We start from the raw sequence: 22,267 nt of genomic DNA, 5'->3' as shown, positions 1-22,267 counted from the left end.
GTCTAAAGCGCAGAGCGCAAAAGCATTTGGTGCATATCAGAATCCATTTTTGCTATTTTAAGGACAGAAAAATATGCTTTGTGCCCCAGCGCATGGTCTAACAGGGTTATGCTTATTCTCTTAATGAGTTATGGGTGTGTTTTGATCATAATCTGCATTAAATGAATCAGATTCCCATTCCCTTTAAGAGTCAGTTGTGTCACGCCATGGTGCATTTGCCATTTGTGCTTCACTCGTGAGAGAACAGTTTAACAGACCATCTGCAGTGTAAGGATAAAGAATGAGCCTCCTCCATTCGGCCTCTTTACTTTCTCTTTCTCTTTATTTTACACTTTTACTTTTGTGGATAAGAAAACTGTGTTGTAAGCATGCCACTAAAGACATCCATTAGCTTACATAATTAATATAATTTGTGAAGCAAAAAATTTGTTCCAAAACTAAAATTAGCTCTAATTTCCAGCAAACAAATAAATAAATGTGTGGTCTAAAACCTGAGTTTCATCCAAACACACATCTTATTTTTATGCCATATATAGTGTTGCATACATCTCCAAAACTCAACAGGTGGACAAATCTAAGCTTGTTTTTATCAAAACAAATATAAATATGCATACAACAAATAGTACTACTAATAATATCATTATACACATACAAATTGTCATGCATATATTAAAAAAAGGCATGGAGGCATGAAAAAGGCATGGAGGCAGTGGGAACAGGTACAGGGAACTTAAGAGTAGCTGATTTATTGATGCGTTTATGATAATAAATCTCCTGTATCTCCAGGTAAGGTGAAGGTCCTGTATGACACTCAGACACCAATGTGTCCGATCTGTCATGCTGTTCTGCGGTCAGGAGAGTTACAGGAGCACATGGAGCAGGAGATGGAGAGACTAATGCAGATGCACAACAGGTACATCCTAATGTTCATTCAGTACAAACTGTCTATTCTTTATTAGTTCCACCTCCTGATTCACATGAATTGTTTTCATTCATTTCATTGGAAGTGGATTATTATTATTATTATTATTTTATTTTGTTTTGTTTTAATTTGTCTTGTTTTATTTTTATTTTTTTTGTGCAATCCATATAGAGGTAAATAAAAATATCAAATGAAAATAAATGTGTCGACAAATAATAATACAATTTTGTGTAATAATTTATTGCATTAACATGTTTAAAAATTGTTATTATTAGAAATTTTAGCAGACATTTTTTTAATATAAACACAAAACATTTTAACATTTAGACATTTAAAAAAAAAAAAAACAGCCAACAGTCATAAAAATAATAATGAAACAAAAAACAAACATCCAACCAGTGCTACTCAATTCAATGGTAAAAGTAGGTACTAAAGGCATAGTAAACATTAATCACAAGTTTGTTAAAAGGAAATAAAAAAGAACATTTGTTTTTTTCAAATAACAAAACTTTGTCTATTAGGTCTGGCCCGTAGCCAACCAGGTGTAAGGCTGGGGGTTCTTTTCTTTCAAAGTTGACCTTTTTGTGGTTATAGGCCTCATTTAGGCTACTATTTAATTATGAGATTTAAATATTGCACATTTAAGCACTATTTTAGCTGTAATAGATTGTGATAGATGTCCAAAACAAATACATTTGAACCATACTTTTGGTGCTGCACACATTTTTCATTCATTCATTCATTCATTTTCTTGTTGGCTTAGTCCCTTTATTAATTCGGTGTCGCCACAGCCGAATGAACCGCCAACTTATCCAGCACGTTTTTACAGAGCGGATTCCCTTTCAGCCGCAACCCATCTCTGGAAAACACACACACACACACACACACACACACACACACACACACACACACACACACACACACACACACACACACACACACACACACACACACACACACACACACACACACACACACACACACACACACACACACACACACACACACACACACACACACACACACACACACACACACACACACACACACACACACACACACACACACACACACACACACACACACACACACACACACACACACACACACACACACACACACACACACACACACACACACACACACACACACACACACACACACACACACACACACACACACACACACACACACACACACACACACACACACACACACACACACACACACACACACACACACACACACACACACACACACACACACACACACACACACACACACACACACACACACACACACACACACACACACACACACACACACACACACACACACACACACACACACACACACACACACACACACACACACACACACACACACACACACACACACACACACACACACACACACACACACACACACACACACACACACACACACACACACACACACACACACACACACACACACACACACACACACACACACACACACACACACACACACACACACACACACACACACACACACACACACACACACACACACACACACACACACACACACACACACACACACACACACACACACACACACACACACACACACACACACACACACACACACACACACACACACACACACACACACACACACACACACACACACACACACACACACACACACACACACACACACACACACACACACACACACACACACACACACACACACACACACACACACACACACACACACACACACACACACACACACACACACACACACACACACACACACACACACACACACACACACACACACACACACACACACACACACACACACACACACACACACACACACACACACACACACACACACACACACACACACACACACACACACACACACACACACACACACACACACACACACACACACACACACACACACACACACACACACACACACACACACACACACACACACACACACACACACACACACACACACACACACACACACACACACACACACACACACACACACACACACACACACACACACACACACACACACACACACACACACACACACACACACACACACACACACACAGACACAGACACAGACACACACACACACACACACACACACACACACACACACACGTCTATGCTACCAAGAGGGGACCGTCGCTCTATACAGGCCAAGAGGGGACCAGGGTTTCTGCTCATTTTAATAAAATAAAAATCACATACAAAATTTTCTTTTAAGGTCTTTTTTCATAATATAACTGAAAATAAGTATTTTAATTTTTTTTTAAAACACATGCCAAGTGGGGACCTGAAGCTCTGGGCGACATCTACCTATCCAGCAGGGGACCTTCATAGACTGCAGAGACACTGAGTGTGAAACACACAGACTGCTGGAACACAGACTCTAAACTCACAATCTGACTTTATTTACATGCTTAACTCTAACATTTTAAACATTTATATATTATTAAATATTGTAATAGTGACATTAAAACCTAAATAATTGAGTTTAATCTGCATAAATTGTTTGTTATATATGTGCATATATATCAGTATATATATATATATATATATATATATATATATATATATATATATATATATATATATATATATATATACTGCTCAATTTAAATGAGTACACACATTTAATCAACATCTTAGTGAATATTGACAATATGCACTCCTGTATTTTTACTAAAACACACACCAAGTGGGGACCTGAAGCTCTGAGTGTGTCTACCTATCCTTTAGAGACTGCTGGAACACAGACATTAACTCACAATCTGACATTATTTAATGCTAAACTCTAAAACCTTTTTAAAACTTTTAACATTTATATATTATTTAATATTCTAATAGTAACTTTATATGTTAAATAATTTAGTTTTACCTGCAAATACAGAAGTCAACATTTGAAGTGGATCATAAAAGTATATTTATTCAATAGCTTTAGGACAACTTTGAAGAAAAGTTTTGATCCACTTGTTGGTTGATCAACCAGATGTTGACTGTATTTTAGACTTGAAATTAAAATAATTATATATGTATATACAGTTGTAGTCCGAATTATTAGCCACCCTGTATATTGTTTTCACCACATTTCTAAACATAATAGTTTTAGTAACTAATTTCTAATAACTGATTTCTTTTATCTTTGCCATGATGACAGCACATAATATTTGACTAGATATTTTTCAAGACACTAGTATTCAGCTTAAAGTGACTTTTAAAGGCTTAACTAGGGTAATTAGGTTAATTAGGCAAGTCATTGTATTACAGTGGTTTGTTCTTTAAATTCACAATATGCAAATTTTATAAAAACTCATGCCAAGTGGGGACCTAAAGCTCTGAGCGGCGTTTACCTATCCAACAGGGGACCTTAGCTGGAACACTGAATTTTTAATCATAATCTAACTTTATTTAATGTTAAACTTTAGGACAAACTTTGGCCACACTAATATATTTTTTGTTTAAAACACATATTTGTTTCGGCCTTCTTTCCACACTGAGATGGCATTTTTAGGAAATGAAAAATGGATATTTACCATTTATTTATGAAAAATATGACAATGGCATTTTCGTGTTGCAGTGTGGACTGTGGAAACTGCTTTCATAATAAAGCTGCCAATGAACATCATCAAAAACATCAGCTTTAGATTAATGTCAGTTTGGTCATGCTCCAGTCTGTCTGGAAATACATGAAGAAACAGAACAAACTGACAAAAACTCAATCCAGAACTTTGGCCAAATCTCTAAGATATTTCAGAACACCTAAATATATACACTGCCCAATTTAAATGAGCACACACACATTTGATCTATTTCTCAGTGAATGTTACTGTATTTTTACTAAAACACACACCAAGTGGGGACCTGAAGCTCTGAGCGGCGTTTACCTATCCAACAGGGGACCTTTTGAAACTTTTTTGAAACTTTTTCTCTAAGATATTTCAGAACACCTAAATATATACACTGCCCAACTTAAATGAGCACACACACATTTGATCTATTTCTCAGTGAATGTTACTGCATTTTTACTAAAACACACACCAAGTGGGGACCTGAAGCACTGAGCGGCGTTTACCTATCCAACAGGGGACCTTTTGAAACTTTTAACTTTAATTAACTTTATTTAAATGATAACTTTTGAAGAATTAAACCTTTACTTATTATTAAATATTCTGAAAGAAACATTAAATGCTAAATAAATAATAGTTTTTTTTTTGATCAGGTTTCAGAGGTTTTGTTGTGAAGTGAGAAACTAAATTACCCAACTGTGTTCAGTTTCATTTTAGTGGTTAATGTCAAAATAATTAAATTTTTTATATTTATTTGAAGTATAAGAATAAAGTCTGAGTTATTTACAATTTATCACGATTGACTGATGTATGTAGTATTTTCTTTTTCTTTTCTTTTTTAAAAGAAAAATACATGATTTTGTTTCTAATTACTGGTAAGCTGGTATGTTTTTTATTATTTTAAGTATTTTTACAGTGTATGTTTTAAGGCAATTGCTGTTTTTTAAATAATTATCAACACTGTTGTTTCAGAGATATTCAACAAGTGAAATATTAGTAAATATAAAGTCATCTGAACATGTGTTGCTCCATACTATCTAAGCTAGGCTGGTTAAGAACGATGTTTCATTTATTCGTCATTTCTCAGCATCACAAACACAACATAAAGATTTTGGAGCTCAAAACTCAATATTTGTTTTACTGCTGAATACTGTTTTTTTCAAGGGTTTCAAAGGTTTTGTTGTGAAGTGAGGAACTAAATTACCCAGTTGTGTGTAGTGTCAGAATATTTGCATTTTTTAACATTTATTCAAGGAATAGGAATGAAATCTGATTTATTTACAATTTATCCATCACTGTAAAATGCTGGGTTCCACACAACAGAGTTGTGTTGGGAAAACATGAAGGAATTAAGTCAACTTATTAGTCCACATCTCTAGGATGTTTCAAAACACCTAAATATATACACTGCCCAATTTAAATGAGCACACACACATTTGATCTATTTCTCAGTGAATGTTACTGCATTTTTACTAAAACACACACCAAGTGGGGACCTGAAGCTCTGAGCGGCGTTTACCTATCCCACAGGGGACCTTAGCTGGAACACTGAATTTTTAATCATAATCTAACTTTATTTAATGTTAAACTTTAGGACAAACTTTGGCCACACTAATATATTTTTTGTTTAAAACACATATTTGTTTCGGCCTTCTTTCCACACTGAGATGGCATTTTTAGGAAATGAAAAATGGATATTTATCATTTATTTATGAAAAATATGACAACGGCATTTTCGTGTTGCAGTGTGGACTGTGGAAACTGCTTTCATAATAAAGCTGCCAATGAACATCATCAAAAACATCAGCTTTAGATTAATGTCAGTTTGGTCATGCTCCAGTCTGTCTGGAAATACATGAAGAAACAGAACAAACTGACAAAAACTCAATCCAGAACTTTGGCCAAATCTCTAAGATATTTCAGAACACCTAAATATATACACTGCCCAATTTAAATGAGCACACACACATTTGATCTATTTCTCAGTGAATGTTACTGTATTTTTACTAAAACACACACCAAGTGGGGACCTGAAGCTCTGAGCGGCGTTTACCTATCCAACAGGGGACCTTTTGAAACTTTTTTGAAACTTTTTCTCTAAGATATTTCAGAACACCTAAATATATACACTGCCCAACTTAAATGAGCACACACACATTTGATCTATTTCTCAGTGAATGTTACTGCATTTTTACTAAAACACACACCAAGTGGGGACCTGAAGCACTGAGCGGCGTTTACCTATCCAACAGGGGACCTTTTGAAACTTTTAACTTTAATTAACTTTATTTAAATGATAACTTTTGAAGAATTAAACCTTTACTTATTATTAAATATTCTGAAAGAAACATTAAATGCTAAATAAATAATAGTTTTTTTTTTGATCAGGTTTCAGAGGTTTTGTTGTGAAGTGAGAAACTAAATTACCCAACTGTGTTCAGTTTCATTTTAGTGGTTAATGTCAAAATAATTAAATTTTTTATATTTATTTGAAGTATAAGAATAAAGTCTGAGTTATTTACAATTTATCACGATTGACTGATGTATGTAGTATTTTCTTTTTCTTTTCTTTTTTTAAAGAAAAATACATGATTTTGTTTCTAATTACTGGTAAGCTGGTATGTTTTTTATTCTTTTAAGTATTTTTACAGTGTATGTTTTAAGGCAATTGCTGTTTTTTAAATAATTATCAACACTGTTGTTTCAGAGATATTCAACAAGTGAAATATTAGTAAATATAAAGTCATCTGAACATGTGTTGCTCCATACTATCTAAGCTAGGCTGGTTAAGAACGATGTTTCATTTATTCGTCATTTCTCAGCATCAAAAACACAACATAAAGATTTTGGAGCTCAAAACTCAATATTTGTTTTACTGCTGAATACTGTTTTTTTCAAGGGTTTCAAAGGTTTTGTTGTGAAGTGAGGAACTAAATTACCCAGTTGTGTGTAGTGTCAGAATATTTGCATTTTTTAACATTTATTCAAGGAATAGGAATGAAATCTGATTTATTTACAATTTATCCATCACTGTAAAATGCTGGGTTCCACACAACAGAGTTGTGTTGGGAAAACATGAAGGAATTAAGTCAACTTATTAGTCCACATCTCTAGGATGTTTCAAAACACCTAAATGTATACACTGCCCAATTTAAATGAGCACACACACATTTGATCTATTTCTCAGTGAATGTTACTGCATTTTTACTAAAACACACACCAAGTGGGGACCTGAAGCACTGGGCGGCGTTTACCTATCCAACAGGGGACCTTAGCTGGAACACTGAATTTTTAATCATAATCTAACTTTATTTAATGTTAAACTTTAGGACAAACTTTGGCCACACTAATATATTTTTTGTTTAAAACACATATTTGTTTCGGCCTTCTTTCCACACTGAGATGGCATTTTTAGGAAATGAAAAATGGATATTTATCATTTATTTATGAAAAATATGACAATGGCATTTTCGTGTTGCAGTGTGGACTGTGGAAACTGCTTTCATAATAAAGCTGCCAATGAACATCATCAAAAACATCTGCTTTAGATTAATGTCAGTTTGGTCATGCTCCAGTCTGTCTGGAAATACATGAAGAAACAGAACAAACTGACAAAAACTCAATCCAGAACTTTGGCCAAATCTCTAAGATATTTCAGAACACCTAAATATATACACTGCCCAATTTAAATGAGCACACACACATTTGATCTATTTCTCAGTGAATGTTACTGTATTTTTACTAAAACACACACCAAGTGGGGACCTGAAGCTCTGAGCGGCGTTTACCTATCCAACAGGGGACCTTAGCTGGAACACTGAATTTTAATCATAATCTAACTTTATTTAATGTTAAACTTTAGGACAAACTTTGGCCACACTAATATATTTTTTGTTTAAAGATGAAGATTTAAACCTTTACTTATTATTAAATATTCTGATAGAAACATTTAATGCTAAATAAGTTCTACCTGCAAATATTTTAGGCTTGACATTGAAAGTAATACATGTAATAGATATAAAGCATACAAATAAAACATACAAAAAATATATTTTTTATAATTTGCCCAATTTCGGAATGTTTATAAAAAAATCTCTCAAGTATTTTTACAGTGTACGTTTTAAGGCAATTACTGTGTTTTTTTTATTTTTATAATTAATATATATTCAGTCTTTTTACAGTTTTTACAGTTACTTTTTATGTTTTAAGGCAATAACTGTTTTCTTTTTCAATAATTATCAACACTGTTCTTACAGAGATATTGAAAAAGGGAACTATTAGTAAATATAAAGTCATCCAAACATGTGCCGCTCAATACTAAAGGCTGATTTATACTTTCTCCTGGCGCAGCATCGTGAACCTCTGCTGACAGCGTGCGCAACATACAGACGAGCCTTTTATGACGCGTCCGCTGTTGACATATTCTTTACAATGTCAGGTGGTTGTCAAAAGAAAACCCCTGGAAAATCAGACAGATAAATAGAGAAGTCATTAATAATCATATATATTTATCATAAATGTCGTTCAAGATTTTTTTTTAATTATTGTTATTTTAAACAATTTTTATAATCATTTAAGATTTTTTTATTTTCAAACTTTGTTGCATCACTTGCTTTTGTGTTTATATCTCTGACAGTTCTACCTAAAGTTTATTAACATATTAATGACAACAGAACATGGGTTGCTATATAAACATATATGTTTATCATGGCAAGAATACAAGCAAAAAATATATGAAAAATACACAAATTCAAACAAAAAGTTACCTTAGGGCTATTACTTATTATTTTACTTGTATTTAAACTGTTTATATTTATTTGGTCATAAATGCATAACACATTACTCTGTATAATATAAACATTTTCACAATTCGTAAATTAACTGTTTAAGTTAAATGTGCAATTTTCACAATATTGACTCAAACTCTTCGTACAAATATGTAGTTTAACCCTGAAAATGTAGATAACACATAAACATCAAAACACTTCAAAACTTGTTTTTAGTCAGCGTCTAAACAAAAGTAAATTACATCTGAAGGTTTTTCACGTGGCCAATAACAGTAGCTGTCAAATCTATCTACATACGAATCATTGCACAAAAATAAAAATCGTTCAAGTCATACTTCAATTAAATAAGCAAATATATACTTAAAGGTTTGTATTTTATTTGACAAAGTATATAGTACTCTGCAGTGTTTGTGTGTGTATGTGTGTTATATTTACTATGAGTGTTACATAATACATACTATTTTACAAACATTTCTGCCTGATGATTCAAAATAGGAGACAAAGCTTTGTTTTACCTTGCTAAATTATAAAGCAAACACAAGCATGCTGACTCTATTTTTTAGATTTAGCCCATTCCACAATACACACATTACTGTCTGGCTGGTTTGTGTCCTCTACTGATATGCTAAAAAGGCAATAATGGTCCAACATTTCTGACCATTATCGGCAGTAAAGCCCAGATAAACAGGCCATTAGTACACTGTAAACTGATTGGTTAAAATTTTTCTTTCTAGTCAAAAGAATAATTTAGTTTAGTGTCATTTTAGTGTTTAATATTTCTTTGCATTTATTTGAAGGAGTTATTTACAATTTATCACGATTGACTGTATGTAGTATTTTTTTTAAAGAAAAATACATGATTTTGTTTCTAATTACTGGTAAGCTGGTATGTTTTTTATTATTTTAAGTATTTTTACAGTGTATGTTTTAAGGCAATTGCTGTTTTTTAAATAATTATCAACACTGTTGTTTCAGAGATATTCAACAAGTGAAATATTAGTAAATATAAAGTCATCTGAACATGTGTTGCTCCATACTATCTAAGCTAGGCTGGTTAAGAACGATGTTTCATTTATTCGTCATTTCTCAGCATCACAAACACAACATAAAGATTTTGGAGCTCAAAACTCAATATTTGTTTTACTGCTGAATACTGTTTTTTTCAAGGGTTTCAAAGGTTTTGTTGTGAAGTGAGGAACTAAATTACCCAGTTGTGTGTAGTGTCAGAATATTTGCATTTTTTAACATTTATTCAAGGAATAGGAATGAAATCTGATTTATTTACAATTTATCCATCACTGTAAAATGCTGGGTTCCACACAACAGAGTTGTGTTGGGAAAACATGAAGGAATTAAGTCAACTTATTAGTCCACATCTCTAGGATGTTTCAAAACACCTAAATATATACACTGCCCAATTTAAATGAGCACACACACATTTGATCTATTTCTCAGTGAATGTTACTGTATTTTTACTAAAACACACACCAAGTGGGGACCTGAAGCTCTGAGCGGCGTTTACCTATCCAACAGGGGACCTTAGCTGGAACACTGAATTTTTAATCATAATCTAACTTTATTTAATGTTAAACTTTAGGACAAACTTTGGCCACACTAATATATTTTTTGTTTAAAAACACATATTTGTTTTGGCCTTCTTTCCACACTGAGATGGCATTTTTAGGAAATGAAAAATGGATATTTACCATTTATTTATGAAAAATATGACAAATGCATTTTTTTAATTATTTACTGCCAGTTTAACATTTTATAAGATTAGTCAAATTAAAACTAACCAGTTACCAATGTTTTGAACCCCCATTCGTTCCTACTGAAATTTGCATGACTATACCAACATTAATGGGGCTATTTGAGTCTTATCCAATCATGATCCAGATACAGTAGCTGGGTCGGTTTGTGTGAATATATATTCTGGGTACTTAACAGAACCTCCATTAACTTTTTTGCTAAGTAACAAATAACAACTTTGAAGGACAAAACTGCTTGTAGATTACTACATTGGAGATTTTTCAACCTACTAAATAGACCATACAAAGAAAAGTCTACTGAGGCCATATTTCATCCAACTTTGTCATTTAAGACAGAAAAGGTAAGTTGCACATTCTCAATTTATATTATAATAATATCTAAATGCTAACATGATAAAATGTTTGTTAAAAATGCAATGTAGTGCTTTGGTGAATTTTTACTATATACTAATTTTTTATTATAATTTTTTTTGTTAGTCAGTAATGTAAGTAAAGCTTTATTTATATAGCACCTTTTAATAAAAGTAAATCGGAAAACAGGTAAAAGAAAATATATCAATATGGTCAAATGCACTGTACCCTAAATATGTTTTAACATATTTCATAGGAATATGAGACCTAGAAGAGTCTGTGCGGAAAAGGAAGCTTTGGAATTTATTGCTTCTGGAACAGATAAAGGCATCTTTCAGAAAAAAGTTATAAGTCAAGAGAAAGGTAAGTTATCATTCAAGATTCTGCCTCCAGCACTGTAAGACTGTAAATCCCATCTAACAACGAATTTGATTAACATATATAAAAAGACATTAGTGTGTGGATGTGGAATGTGTGAAATCTTTAAAACATTAAAGTATGATTGGGATTGATTTTCTTTCAAATTATTTCTATACAATTAGTGTTTTTCCTGTTTAGACTGCACCAGCCAGAATGCTCCTGTATTATGATGTCACATACATTGTAAATCTAGACATACACAATGTAGACTATTTTTACTGAATATGGCTACACAGATAAGCATTTACTTAATCACACTTGTAAATACAGTATGAACCTTTTATATAAACTATTTTACTTTTTCACAACAATATGACTTACACAAAACCATATCATTGCGACCTTACAGAAAACCAGTCATAAGTGTCAATTGTATACATTTTTCTGAAAAATAAGAATAAATTAGCTTTGCATTGATTTATGGTTTGTTGAAACAGGACATTATTTGTCAGAAAAACAATTACTTCAGAAATCTGAGGGAGCAAAAAATCTAAATATTGAGAAAAAGTTTACTCTATTTTAAAAGTGGTTTAAAACTTAGCTCTAAAACTTGGTTTACCTCTTAGCAATGCATATTACTAGTCATGAATTCAGTTTTGATGTATTTATGGTAAGAAATTGTCAATGGAAAATAACTTAATGTTTTATTGATTTTTGGGAATAAAGTCAAATCTATTATTTTAACCCATGCGATGCAATTTTGGTTTTTGCCAAAAATATACCCATGCAACATAAGGTTGGTTTGTGGTCCAGGGTCACATATAAGCTATACAGTTATGGGCTTCATAAGCAGTACCACCTGTAAGGATGTTGTTTGCATTTGTTCAGACAAAAAAACATTTCCCTAAAAACTTCCTAAAATGTTGCAAATGCAAAAACACATTTATTTGTGAATTGGAGGACTCTAATAACAACATCTAAAAGGTGAACACATTTTGTTTGCTGTTTATATATATATATATATATATATATATATATATATATATATATATATATATATATATATATATATATATATATATATATATATGTGTCGCACAGGGTTATAATCACTTATACTCTATTTATTAGGTTATGGAGTAATTGCCTGCAAAGACATTGAGCCAGGAGAATTCCTGCTTGAGTATGCTGGAAGACACATAACTGGATCTGAAGGAGAGGCTCTGTTTAAAGAGTACTCAGCTGAAGATGCCGCGTTTCTGTACTTCTACTCCTACCAGGGACATTTATATTGGTAAGATGATTGTTCTATGATAAGATGAATTGTTCATATATATATATATATATATATATATATATATATATATATATATATATATATATATATATATATATAGTTTGTATGTTTGCTTTAAACTTACAATCATTTTGTCAACAATTATATTCACACAGTGTTGATGGCAGTAAAGACACAGAACGACTTGGACGATTCATTAACGATGATCACATTAAGCCGAACAGCAAAATTAAAATAGTAAGTCCATCTTTGTATTATTTACTTGTATTAATTTATACCTACAGTTTCATATCATCAAGCCAAACAGCTATAATGTATTTTATATATATATATATTCATACACAATACATGACTACTTATATGATGATTATTTGTGCGTGTGTGTGTTTGTTTGTTTGTGAACAACAGATATGTGATGGTGAGAAAAGACCACATTTATGTGCGTTTGCAACTACAAAAATCCCTGCAGGAGAAGAAATTGTCTTTGACTATGGAGATCCTGACTGCCCATGGAGACATGTATGTAAATTTGCAGTTATATAATGTGAGCAATTTATTTCATAAAGCTATTTATTTCATAAAGTTTCATAAAGACCTCATCCACAGAGGTCATGGTAAATGTATATAGTTTCTATTTATTTTATGTTTCTAAGTTATAGTTTCTATGTAATTTATTTAGTTTCTTTATTTGACTTTCTAAGTGAAAACATGACAGCAGGACTAAATCAAGAGTTACGTATTTCTTACACTTGTTTTACAGGAAATAGCCAATATGGATAATTCCTTGCCTCAACAACACAATGAGATGGACATCCCAGAGAATGTTTGCGATGATGTGACGGAATCATCATTATCCAACAATGAAGAGGAATGCTCTAAATGTGAAATGGTAATTAAGTGTTTATTTACATAACCATTGATTTGGAATAACGCAGAGACTGTTGAAAGTAATTACATGCAAATGTTTATGAATTTCAGAACAACATGGATCAACAGCTTTCCCTTTTCGTGGAAATGTCGGAAGAAGAAGAAGAGGGAGAAAAAGAGGAGGGTGAAGAAGAAGAAGAGGAAGAAAAAGAGGATAATGATGAAGAAGAAGTAAGCGAAACAAAAGAAGTACAAGGGAAAATAGAAGCACAAAAAGCCATCCGTGGTAAACCACTTAAGAAGACAATGACAGAAATGGATGAAAGTGCTAATGATTGTCAAAATCAACATATGATTAAGGTGAAAACGTCCTCAAACAAACCATGCCAACGGATCTACGACAAAAAGAATGTCTGCCTTTACTGTGAAAAGCCATATGCAAAAATAACAAGACATCTCAAACAAAAACATCATGGAGAAGTTGAAGTTGCAAAGGCATTGTCACATAAGCAAGGCTCAAGCATGCGAAATCTTTTATTAACTAAAGTACGGAACCTGGGAAATTTCCACCATAATAGTGCAGTCCTATCCACAGGAAAAGGGGAGATCATACCAAAAAGGCAAGCTTTGAATGTGTCAGTAGCAACTGACTACCTGCCTTGCAAGTTTTGCTTTGGTATGTATGTCAAAACTGACCTCTGGAGGCATCATAAACGTTGCAAGTTACAAAAAAAAGAGAATATTCTGGTGAGGCGGAAGGTTCAGGCAAGCTGTTCCCTGCTGTTGCCCATGGACTCGACAATTTCAGCTGGACTTCAAAAGATTATTGGAGACATGACATATGATGCTGTAACCCAGGTGGTAAAATCAGACACATTAATTTTGTCATTAGGTGAAAGAATGTTCCTAAAGAATGGTGAAGTTGGACGATACCGCGCTGACATCAGAAATAAGATGAGGGAACTTGCCAGACTACTTCTTGTGGCAAGATCCATTGACAAGGACATTGTTACTTTGAAGGACTTGATCAACCCAGCAAAGTTTAACACAGTACTTGAAGCTGTGAAAAAGATGACCGGATTTGACGGATCAACAAATAGATTTTCAGTTCCATCAACAGCACTTAAACTACGACATTCTCTTATTAAAGTGGCACAAATTTTGCAAGGGGAGGCTTTACGCCACGAAGATGAAGCTTTAAAGGGACGAGCAGAGCACTTTAATAAGCTTATTGAACTGGAATGGACAATCCATGTGTCATCAAATGCACTAAAAACACTATACCAGAAAAAATGGAATAGTGCACAAATTCTACCTCTAGCAGAAGACATCAGGAAGCTTCAAAAGCATTTAAAGTATCTTGAGGAGGTCAACAAACAAGAACTCAATGACCATCCATCCAAAAGCTCATGGAGTGATCTCTCCCAAGTCACTCTTTCACAGTTAATTTTGTTTAATCGGCGTCGTGAAGGAGAAGTTTCTAGAATGGAGGTCAAAACATATCTGCAGAGAAACCACATCAACATACAGGATGATATTTTGGAGAGTCTATCACCGTTTGAGAAGAAATTATGTGAGAATCTCACCAGAATAGAAATAAGAGGAAAGAGGGGTCGGAAAGTTCCAATATTATTACCAGCAAATGTAAAGGAATCAGTAGAACTTCTAATCAAAACAAGAGAAGATGCTGGGATTTCTCAAGCTAACCCTTACATATTTGCCCGTCCCAATTATGGATCACTAGAGAACATGCGTGGATGGGACAGCTTAAAGCGATATGCTAAAAGCTGTGGGGCTAAACATCCAGAGAACATCACTTCTACTAAATTGAGAAAACATGTGGCTACAGTTTCTCAGTTACTCAACTTAAAAACACATGAACTTGACCAGCTTGCCACATTTATGGGACATGACATCGATGTCCATAGGGAGTTTTATAGACTCCCTGAAGAAACGTTGCAAATGGCAAAAGTCAGCAGAATTCTTTTTGCCTTGCAAAGTGGAATAAGCAAATATAAAGGACAATCTTTGGAGGACATAACACCTAACATAAACTGTAAGTAAATGATTTCTGTGTATTGTGCTTTATAAACAAGGGAAATGCTGCACACTTGGTAAAACTTTGTCAATTTAACATATTATAAATAATATTTAATCATTTCAGCTGAAGAGGGCTCCAGCTCAGACTCAGAGGATGGTAATTCTAAAAAACAGACAAGCAGAGGCGGTAAGTTTTAAGTTGTCATTTTTTAATATAATTATTACTAATATTGAGTTAGGAATTATATACTTAAATGCAATATGGCTATAATTTAGTGTGCAATTTTAATTAAGGGTTGCTTCTCCATGTTTCAGAAAATGCTGACAAAGAGAAAGATCTTTCTGAAATTAGGGATCTCGACTCTGGAAAGGCTGCAGCCTCTCATGAGGTGATTGGACATATGAGTAATCCACTATTGTCCTTCAGTCAAATACGTATGTGATTCTATACACTAAAATACGGAAGTTCTAAGCATTTCTTTTTACAATTGAAAGATGTCTTTTGTGTTTTCAACTTGTATAACTCTGTAATACTGACATTACATTTTACTTATTCATTTCTTCGTATATTTAATAACCAACTAAATTTCTTTCTCCTCTCCTTCTTTATTAGGAAAACCCAAAAAGCCCTGGTCAGAAACAGAGAGGAAAGTCATAGAACTCTATTTCAAGAGCAACTTTAAAGAAATGAAGGCTCCTGGAAAAGTGGACTGTGAAAAATGCTTAAACAAAAATACAATTTTAAAGGATAATGGAAGAGATTGGAAAGCAGTTAAATACTTTGTGCACAACAGAATAATTTCGATTAAGAGGAATTTGACTCAAGGGTATCATGGTCTATATCCCTGAGAGCTTGTGATGTGGACTATCAGTGTTGAATCATAACTGTAATAGTCTATGTAAATGGAGCATCAGTGTGTCAAATAATTGATATTAGCTTATTTTAGATGCATGTCTAAACTTTTCAAGCAACAAAGTCTATTCTGCTTGGGCCTCTCAGTTATTGAATGCCTTGTTATGACTTTGGTTTTAGCCACTTTAAAATTTTACAAATTTCTTTATTTTACCTTTAATACCACCTTTTTTCCTTTACCAAACTATATATGTTTATTGTGATTTTAAATTTACAGAAAGTGAAAGCAACTTATTTGAAAAGTATTACAAAAAAAATATAGTATTATTTAATGTTATTGATTTTATTGTTGTCAACCTGTAGCCTGGAGCCACTTATCACTGAGGGTGGAATTGCACTACTGCAAGGGGGGTGGGGACGGGTGGGGTTGGGGGGCTGGTCTGGGGTGCTCTATTAGTGAGCTTATGCTATTTTGCAGGTAAACTCAGCTTGACAGTTTATCACTTTGAAAAGCATTTCCATTGTCAGGAGTTCAGCAAAAGCACATAACATGCCCTCAGTTCAAGACTGTGTGTGGATTTTAAATAAACTTTTCCTTGATTTCATTCAAAAATCTGTAGCTATGTTTCTTGTGTCTGTGTCTGTGTGTGCAACTTGCAATCCAACAAGTCAAAATGTGCAATAAGTGCTTTTAACAACTAAACGTTTTTAGGCAGCTGTAACTAATAATGAAATAAAACATTTTTTAAATAATAATGCAAAATAATATTAAAATAAAATGAATAAGAAAGTTTTAAACAGCAGAAAGTCATAAACAGCAACAGGTCTGTGCATGTAGCAGTGATCTCTGAAACAACCGTGTTGGCAATAAAGTTAATTTAATTAATTTTGAAAAAAAAATACAATTAAATGCAGCGCTGCACGAACTGTTCGCTTGAGTCTGTAAAAAAATTGTGTGCTCTGCCAGCCGAAATCATGTCGCGTGCACCCAAAGTGAACCCTGGCAAACACCGCGATAATGTCACCGATATTTGTTGACTTGGAAATGTGCAGCTGGCTCACATTATTTATATGACCTAAGGATGTTCAATTTTATGTTGTTTTATTTCCCTGATTGACAACTTACACTTGTTAACCAGTCCTTACCTGTTAGTGACATGTACCTTTGGAATTAAATCTAACCAATATAATGCACAATATTGACATCATGGGTCAATGATTCATTCAGTCATGACCACTAGTAGCTTTTAACTTCATATTAATTAAATTAAATATAATAAATACAATTAAATGCAGTACAACAATGAAACATGTTACCTAAACTGAGATGTGATATGTTTTTTAGGTTTAGGTCCACGGTTTGTGCACAATGCTCTTATGTTGTAAAATCAAAGCCACATATTTGGCTTTTCACATACAAATTTCACATACAAAACACTGTGGAACGTCTGATCAACACTAGAAAAGTCTCTTGAAATCAGTACTGACCCTGATAAAGCAGACATATTCACTCACAGATTCACTTTTCCACTAACAGCCACAGTTCAGCTTCTGGAATTGGTTCGCATGAACATTTTTAAACCATCAAAGTGGATTTTTAATATAATTATCTTTTTAGTTTCATCTGTGTTGTCTTGTATGTCAAATATTGAAATGTTAGCAGTGTTTTCATGAGTGTGAAATTTGGTTTATGATATTGTGACTTTGCTGAGGTATGTGTGTGTTACTGACACGTCTGAGAGTGTGTCTTCTCTGTATAGAGATGTAAATGAGCAGCGGGGGTCAAGACAGTGGAGGAGGGGGTCAGCAGCAACACAAACTCTGCTAGCCTCTCTTCACTTTAGTCTGCTAGAAATCTCTTAAATTTAACCGTCTTTGTTGAACAAAATGGCAGTGATGCTCAAACAATTACAGCATTAATCAAAAGCTGATGAAGATATATCATAAACTATTTTCCTTTGGTTTCTTTATTTTCATGTTCTCTGTTCTATAGTTGATGATAATCTGAGATCTCAGGCCCTGTCCACAGCAATAATTGTTTTGGGGTTTTTTGCATTCATACAAGCATTGTTTCAAGGGCTGCGAGCAGATGGAAATGGGGAAACTGGTTAAAATGGTGTGATGTGTATGCTACACCTTATAGAGTAAAACAAGCAGACAGAGTAGCAAGATACACTAAATCACAGAATAGTTGTGCTTCAGCACAAAAATGGCAACAAAGATTACTAAAGTCAGACGATTTTACTATCATGTGACTTTTGATAATCTGTGAATCCTCATGTTCTTTATGCTGCTGTTTATCATTTATTTACAACTATACCCCTGCAAAACCTGTCACAGACACATATACATTTTAATTTAATTTAATTCAAATTACATTTTCAGCTAAAGACTGGTTAACAAACAGAAATAAAATAATAATGTTTATTTTGTTTTATTTTCCTGATTGAAAACTTACACTTGTTAACCAGTCCTTACCTGTTAGTGACATGATTAGAAATGTACATTTGGAATTAAACTTATTTAAAATGGATAAATAAGGATTAATGTCATTTCGAGCTATGGTTTACACAACACTGGTGCTGTCCTGAAACAAACTTTTTGAACAATGGCTTACAGAGTAAAAACCTGTAACTCTGGAAGAAATGGACTTTATGAAGTGTCTTGACTGAAGTTAGTTTGTCATGGGCCATGAATGAAAAGTTAGTGACTGAAATGGCAGAGGTGGCCTGATGGTGGAGAATTTGTATCCGCCATCAGCTGTTTGGACTCATAGTGTGAGAAATGAACTGCAGTTGAACTTGTCGCAAAATTATTAACAAAATACCAAAAATCACATATGGTACAATGATGAACACTAACTTGTTGTTGTGTAAAATGCAGGAGGAAACTAGCGTCTAATGCTGATGTAATGATGATAATCCAGCAATGTGCTATAACATGTCAAATGGGATCATGAAAGGAGCATTCAAAAATCAACTCATGTAAACTCCTGAATCATATCAATGCCTTATTCTGATTAAGAAACATAATTAGATTACTGATGTCTATGTAAACAAAATCATTGACAGATTACAGAGCTGTGTTTGTGCTGCAGGCACTGCTAAGTTTATTTACACTACTATAACAACATGGTAAAGCTGTGTTAACTCTGTGCTTGGTTGTGTCTTTGCCATCATCTTCTTTTTCTGTCTGTACTCTGCATGTTAATGACTCTTCTGTGAGTTTACTGTATCCAGCATATAGGTGTGGTATACACCTTTATAGGTATTACACCATTTTAACCCGTTCTTCCATTTCTTGAAATAATACTAGTATGAATGCAAAACTTTATAAATCTGCAAAAAATCAAAAAATAAATATAACAATCGTTGCTGTGTAGACAGGGCTTGAGATATCCTGAACTATAGAACAGAGCACATACAATCAAAGAAACAAAAATAAAAGTGTTTATGATATATCTTCATCACTTTTTTCTTTAAATGTTAAAAAGTGTTTTTGTTTCCTATTTTTGAATTGTCATGATTGTCATTTTGAGAAACACAGACAGTTGGAGGTTAGAGACAGAGTTAGAGGTTTGTGTTGCTGCTGACCACACCACTGTAACCTCCACTGCTCATCTACATCTCTATACAGAGCAGACACACTCTCAGACGCTTCAGTATACAACACACACTACAGAGAACAGTTCCATATGCAGAAAGTACAGAAAGACTTTGTCAGTGGTAGTAATTAATAGTGATCTGATTATTTAAAGTAACGTTTAAATATTTGATATAAAAGACAACACAGATAAAACTAAAAAGGTAATTATATAAAAAAAATCCACTTTGATGGTTTAAAAATGTTCAGGCATGAACATTTTTTCAATTTCCATCTGCTCGCAGCTCAGATTATCATCAACTATAGAACAGAGAACATGAAAATAAAGAAACCAAAGGAAAATAGTTTATGATATATCTTCATCAGCTTTTGATTAATGCTGTAATTGTTTGAGCATCACTGCCATTTTGTTCAACAAAGACGGTTAAATTTAAGAGATTTCTAGCAGACTAAAGTGAAGAGAGGCTAGCAGAGTTTGTGTTGCTGCTGACCCCCTCCTCCACTGTCTTGACCCCCGCTGCTCATTTACATCTCTATACAGAGAAGACACACTCTCAGACGTGTCAGTAACACACACATACCTCAGCAAAGTCACAATATCATAAACCAAATTTCACACTCATGAAAACACTGCTAACATTTCAATATTTGACATACAAGACAACACAGATGAAACTAAAAAGATAATTATATTAAAAATCCACTTTGATGGTTTAAAAATGTTCATGCGAACCAATTCCAGAAGCTGAACTGTGGCTGTTAGTGGAAAAGTGAATCTGTGAGTGAATATGTCTGCTTTATCAGGGTCAGTACTGATTTCAAGAGACTTTTCTAGTGTTGATCAGACGTTCCACAGTGTTTTGTATGTGAAATTTGTATGTGAAAAGCCAAATATGTGGCTTTGATTTTACAACATAAGAGCATTGTGCACAAACCGTGGACCTAAACCTAAAAAACATATCACATCTCAGTTTAGGTAACATGTTTCATTGTTGTACTGCATTTAATTGTATTTATTATATTTAATTTAATTAATATGAAGTTAAAAGCTACTAGTGGTCATGACTGAATGAATCATTGACCCATGATGTCAATATTGTGCATTATATTGGTTAGATTTAATTCCAAAGGTACATGTCACTAACAGGTAAGGACTGGTTAACAAGTGTAAGTTGTCAATCAGGGAAGTAAAACAACATAAAATTGAACATCCTTAGGTCATATAAATAATGTGTCATATAAATAATTTAAATTGGGCAGTGTATATATTTAGGTGTTTTGAAACATCCTAGAGATGTGGACTAATAAGTTGACTTAATTCCTTCATGTTTTCCCAACACAACTCTGTTGTGTGGAACCCAGCATTTTACAGTGATGGATAAATTGTAAATAAATCAGATTTCATTCCTATTCCTTGAATAAATGTTAAAAAATGCAAATATTCTGACACTACACACAACTGGGTAATTTAGTTCCTCACTTCACAACAAAACCTTTGAAACCCTTGAAAAAAAACAGTATTCAGCAGTAAAACAAATATTGAGTTTTGAGCTCCAAAATCTTTATGTTGTGTTTGTGATGCTGAGAAATGACGAATAAATGAAACATCGTTCTTAACCAGCCTAGCTTAGATAGTATGGAGCAACACATGTTCAGATGACTTTATATTTACTAATATTTCACTTGTTGAATATCTCTGAAACAACAGTGTTGATAATTATTTAAAAAACAGCAATTGCCTTAAAACATACACTGTAAAAATACTTAAAATAATAAAAAACATACCAGCT

General features: G+C 33.5%; 2 protein-coding genes and 2 long non-coding RNA genes across 10 annotated transcripts in view; 2 read left to right on the top strand and 2 right to left on the bottom strand.

The window, feature by feature from the left end:
* LOC147842616 (uncharacterized) overlaps window positions 1–22,267 on the bottom strand; it is a 1,013,036-nt gene that overhangs the window by 247,740 nt on the left and 743,029 nt on the right. The window lies entirely within an intron of this gene.
* The window catches only part of rnf220b (ring finger protein 220b), a 147,393-nt gene that overhangs the window by 88,250 nt on the left and 36,876 nt on the right, over window positions 1–22,267 (top strand). For all 6 annotated transcript variants that reach the window (XM_087264475.1, XM_087264476.1, XM_087264477.1 and 3 more), the window contains one exon: window positions 787–913. In XM_087264475.1, coding sequence (XP_087120601.1) covers window positions 787–913 — 127 coding nt within the window. The remainder of the gene's footprint in view (window positions 1–786; window positions 914–22,267) is intronic.
* Window positions 4,312–9,306, bottom strand: LOC148679666 (uncharacterized). The gene is made up of 3 exons (XR_015944730.1): window positions 8,429–9,306; window positions 7,805–7,896; window positions 4,312–6,791 (listed from the first exon to the last, which is right to left on the bottom strand). It is a non-coding gene; the product is annotated as an uncharacterized LOC148679666 (long non-coding RNA).
* Window positions 11,292–17,487, top strand: LOC147842619 (uncharacterized). Of its 2 annotated transcripts, none has more exons than XM_087264452.1 (10): window positions 11,292–11,447; window positions 11,714–11,820; window positions 12,949–13,111; window positions 13,270–13,351; window positions 13,523–13,633; window positions 13,875–14,003; window positions 14,093–16,037; window positions 16,146–16,208; window positions 16,337–16,456; window positions 16,635–17,487. In XM_087264452.1, the coding sequence occupies exons 2-10, from the start codon at window positions 11,718–11,720 to the stop codon at window positions 16,868–16,870; spliced, it is 2,952 nt and encodes a 983-aa protein (XP_087120578.1). In that variant the 5' UTR covers window positions 11,292–11,447; window positions 11,714–11,717; the 3' UTR covers window positions 16,871–17,487. The 2 variants fall into 2 exon arrangements, with proteins under 2 accessions (XP_087120578.1, XP_087120579.1); XM_087264453.1 differs by having other exon boundaries at window positions 13,523–13,696.

The sequence above is a fragment of the Danio rerio genome, chromosome 8 (assembly GCF_052040795.2).
Source record: "Danio rerio strain M-AB ecotype USA chromosome 8, GRCz13ab, whole genome shotgun sequence".
Classification (NCBI taxonomy): Eukaryota; Metazoa; Chordata; class Actinopteri; order Cypriniformes; family Danionidae; genus Danio; species Danio rerio.
The sequence above is the reverse complement of the archived record's forward strand: the minus strand, read 5'-3'. Positions and strand labels throughout refer to the sequence as shown.

Excerpts from the sequence above, each read along its gene's own strand:
- LOC147842619 (XM_087264452.1), top strand. The coding sequence starts at position 11,718 with ATGAGACCTAGAAGAGTCTGTGCGGAAAAGGAAGCTTTGGAATTTATT. Across the intron at positions 11,821-12,948 it reads AGTTATAAGTCAAGAGAAAG|GTTATGGAGTAATTGCCTGC; the intron begins GTAAGTTATCAT and ends TCTATTTATTAG. Across the intron at positions 16,038-16,145 it reads CATAACACCTAACATAAACT|CTGAAGAGGGCTCCAGCTCA; the intron begins GTAAGTAAATGA and ends TAATCATTTCAG.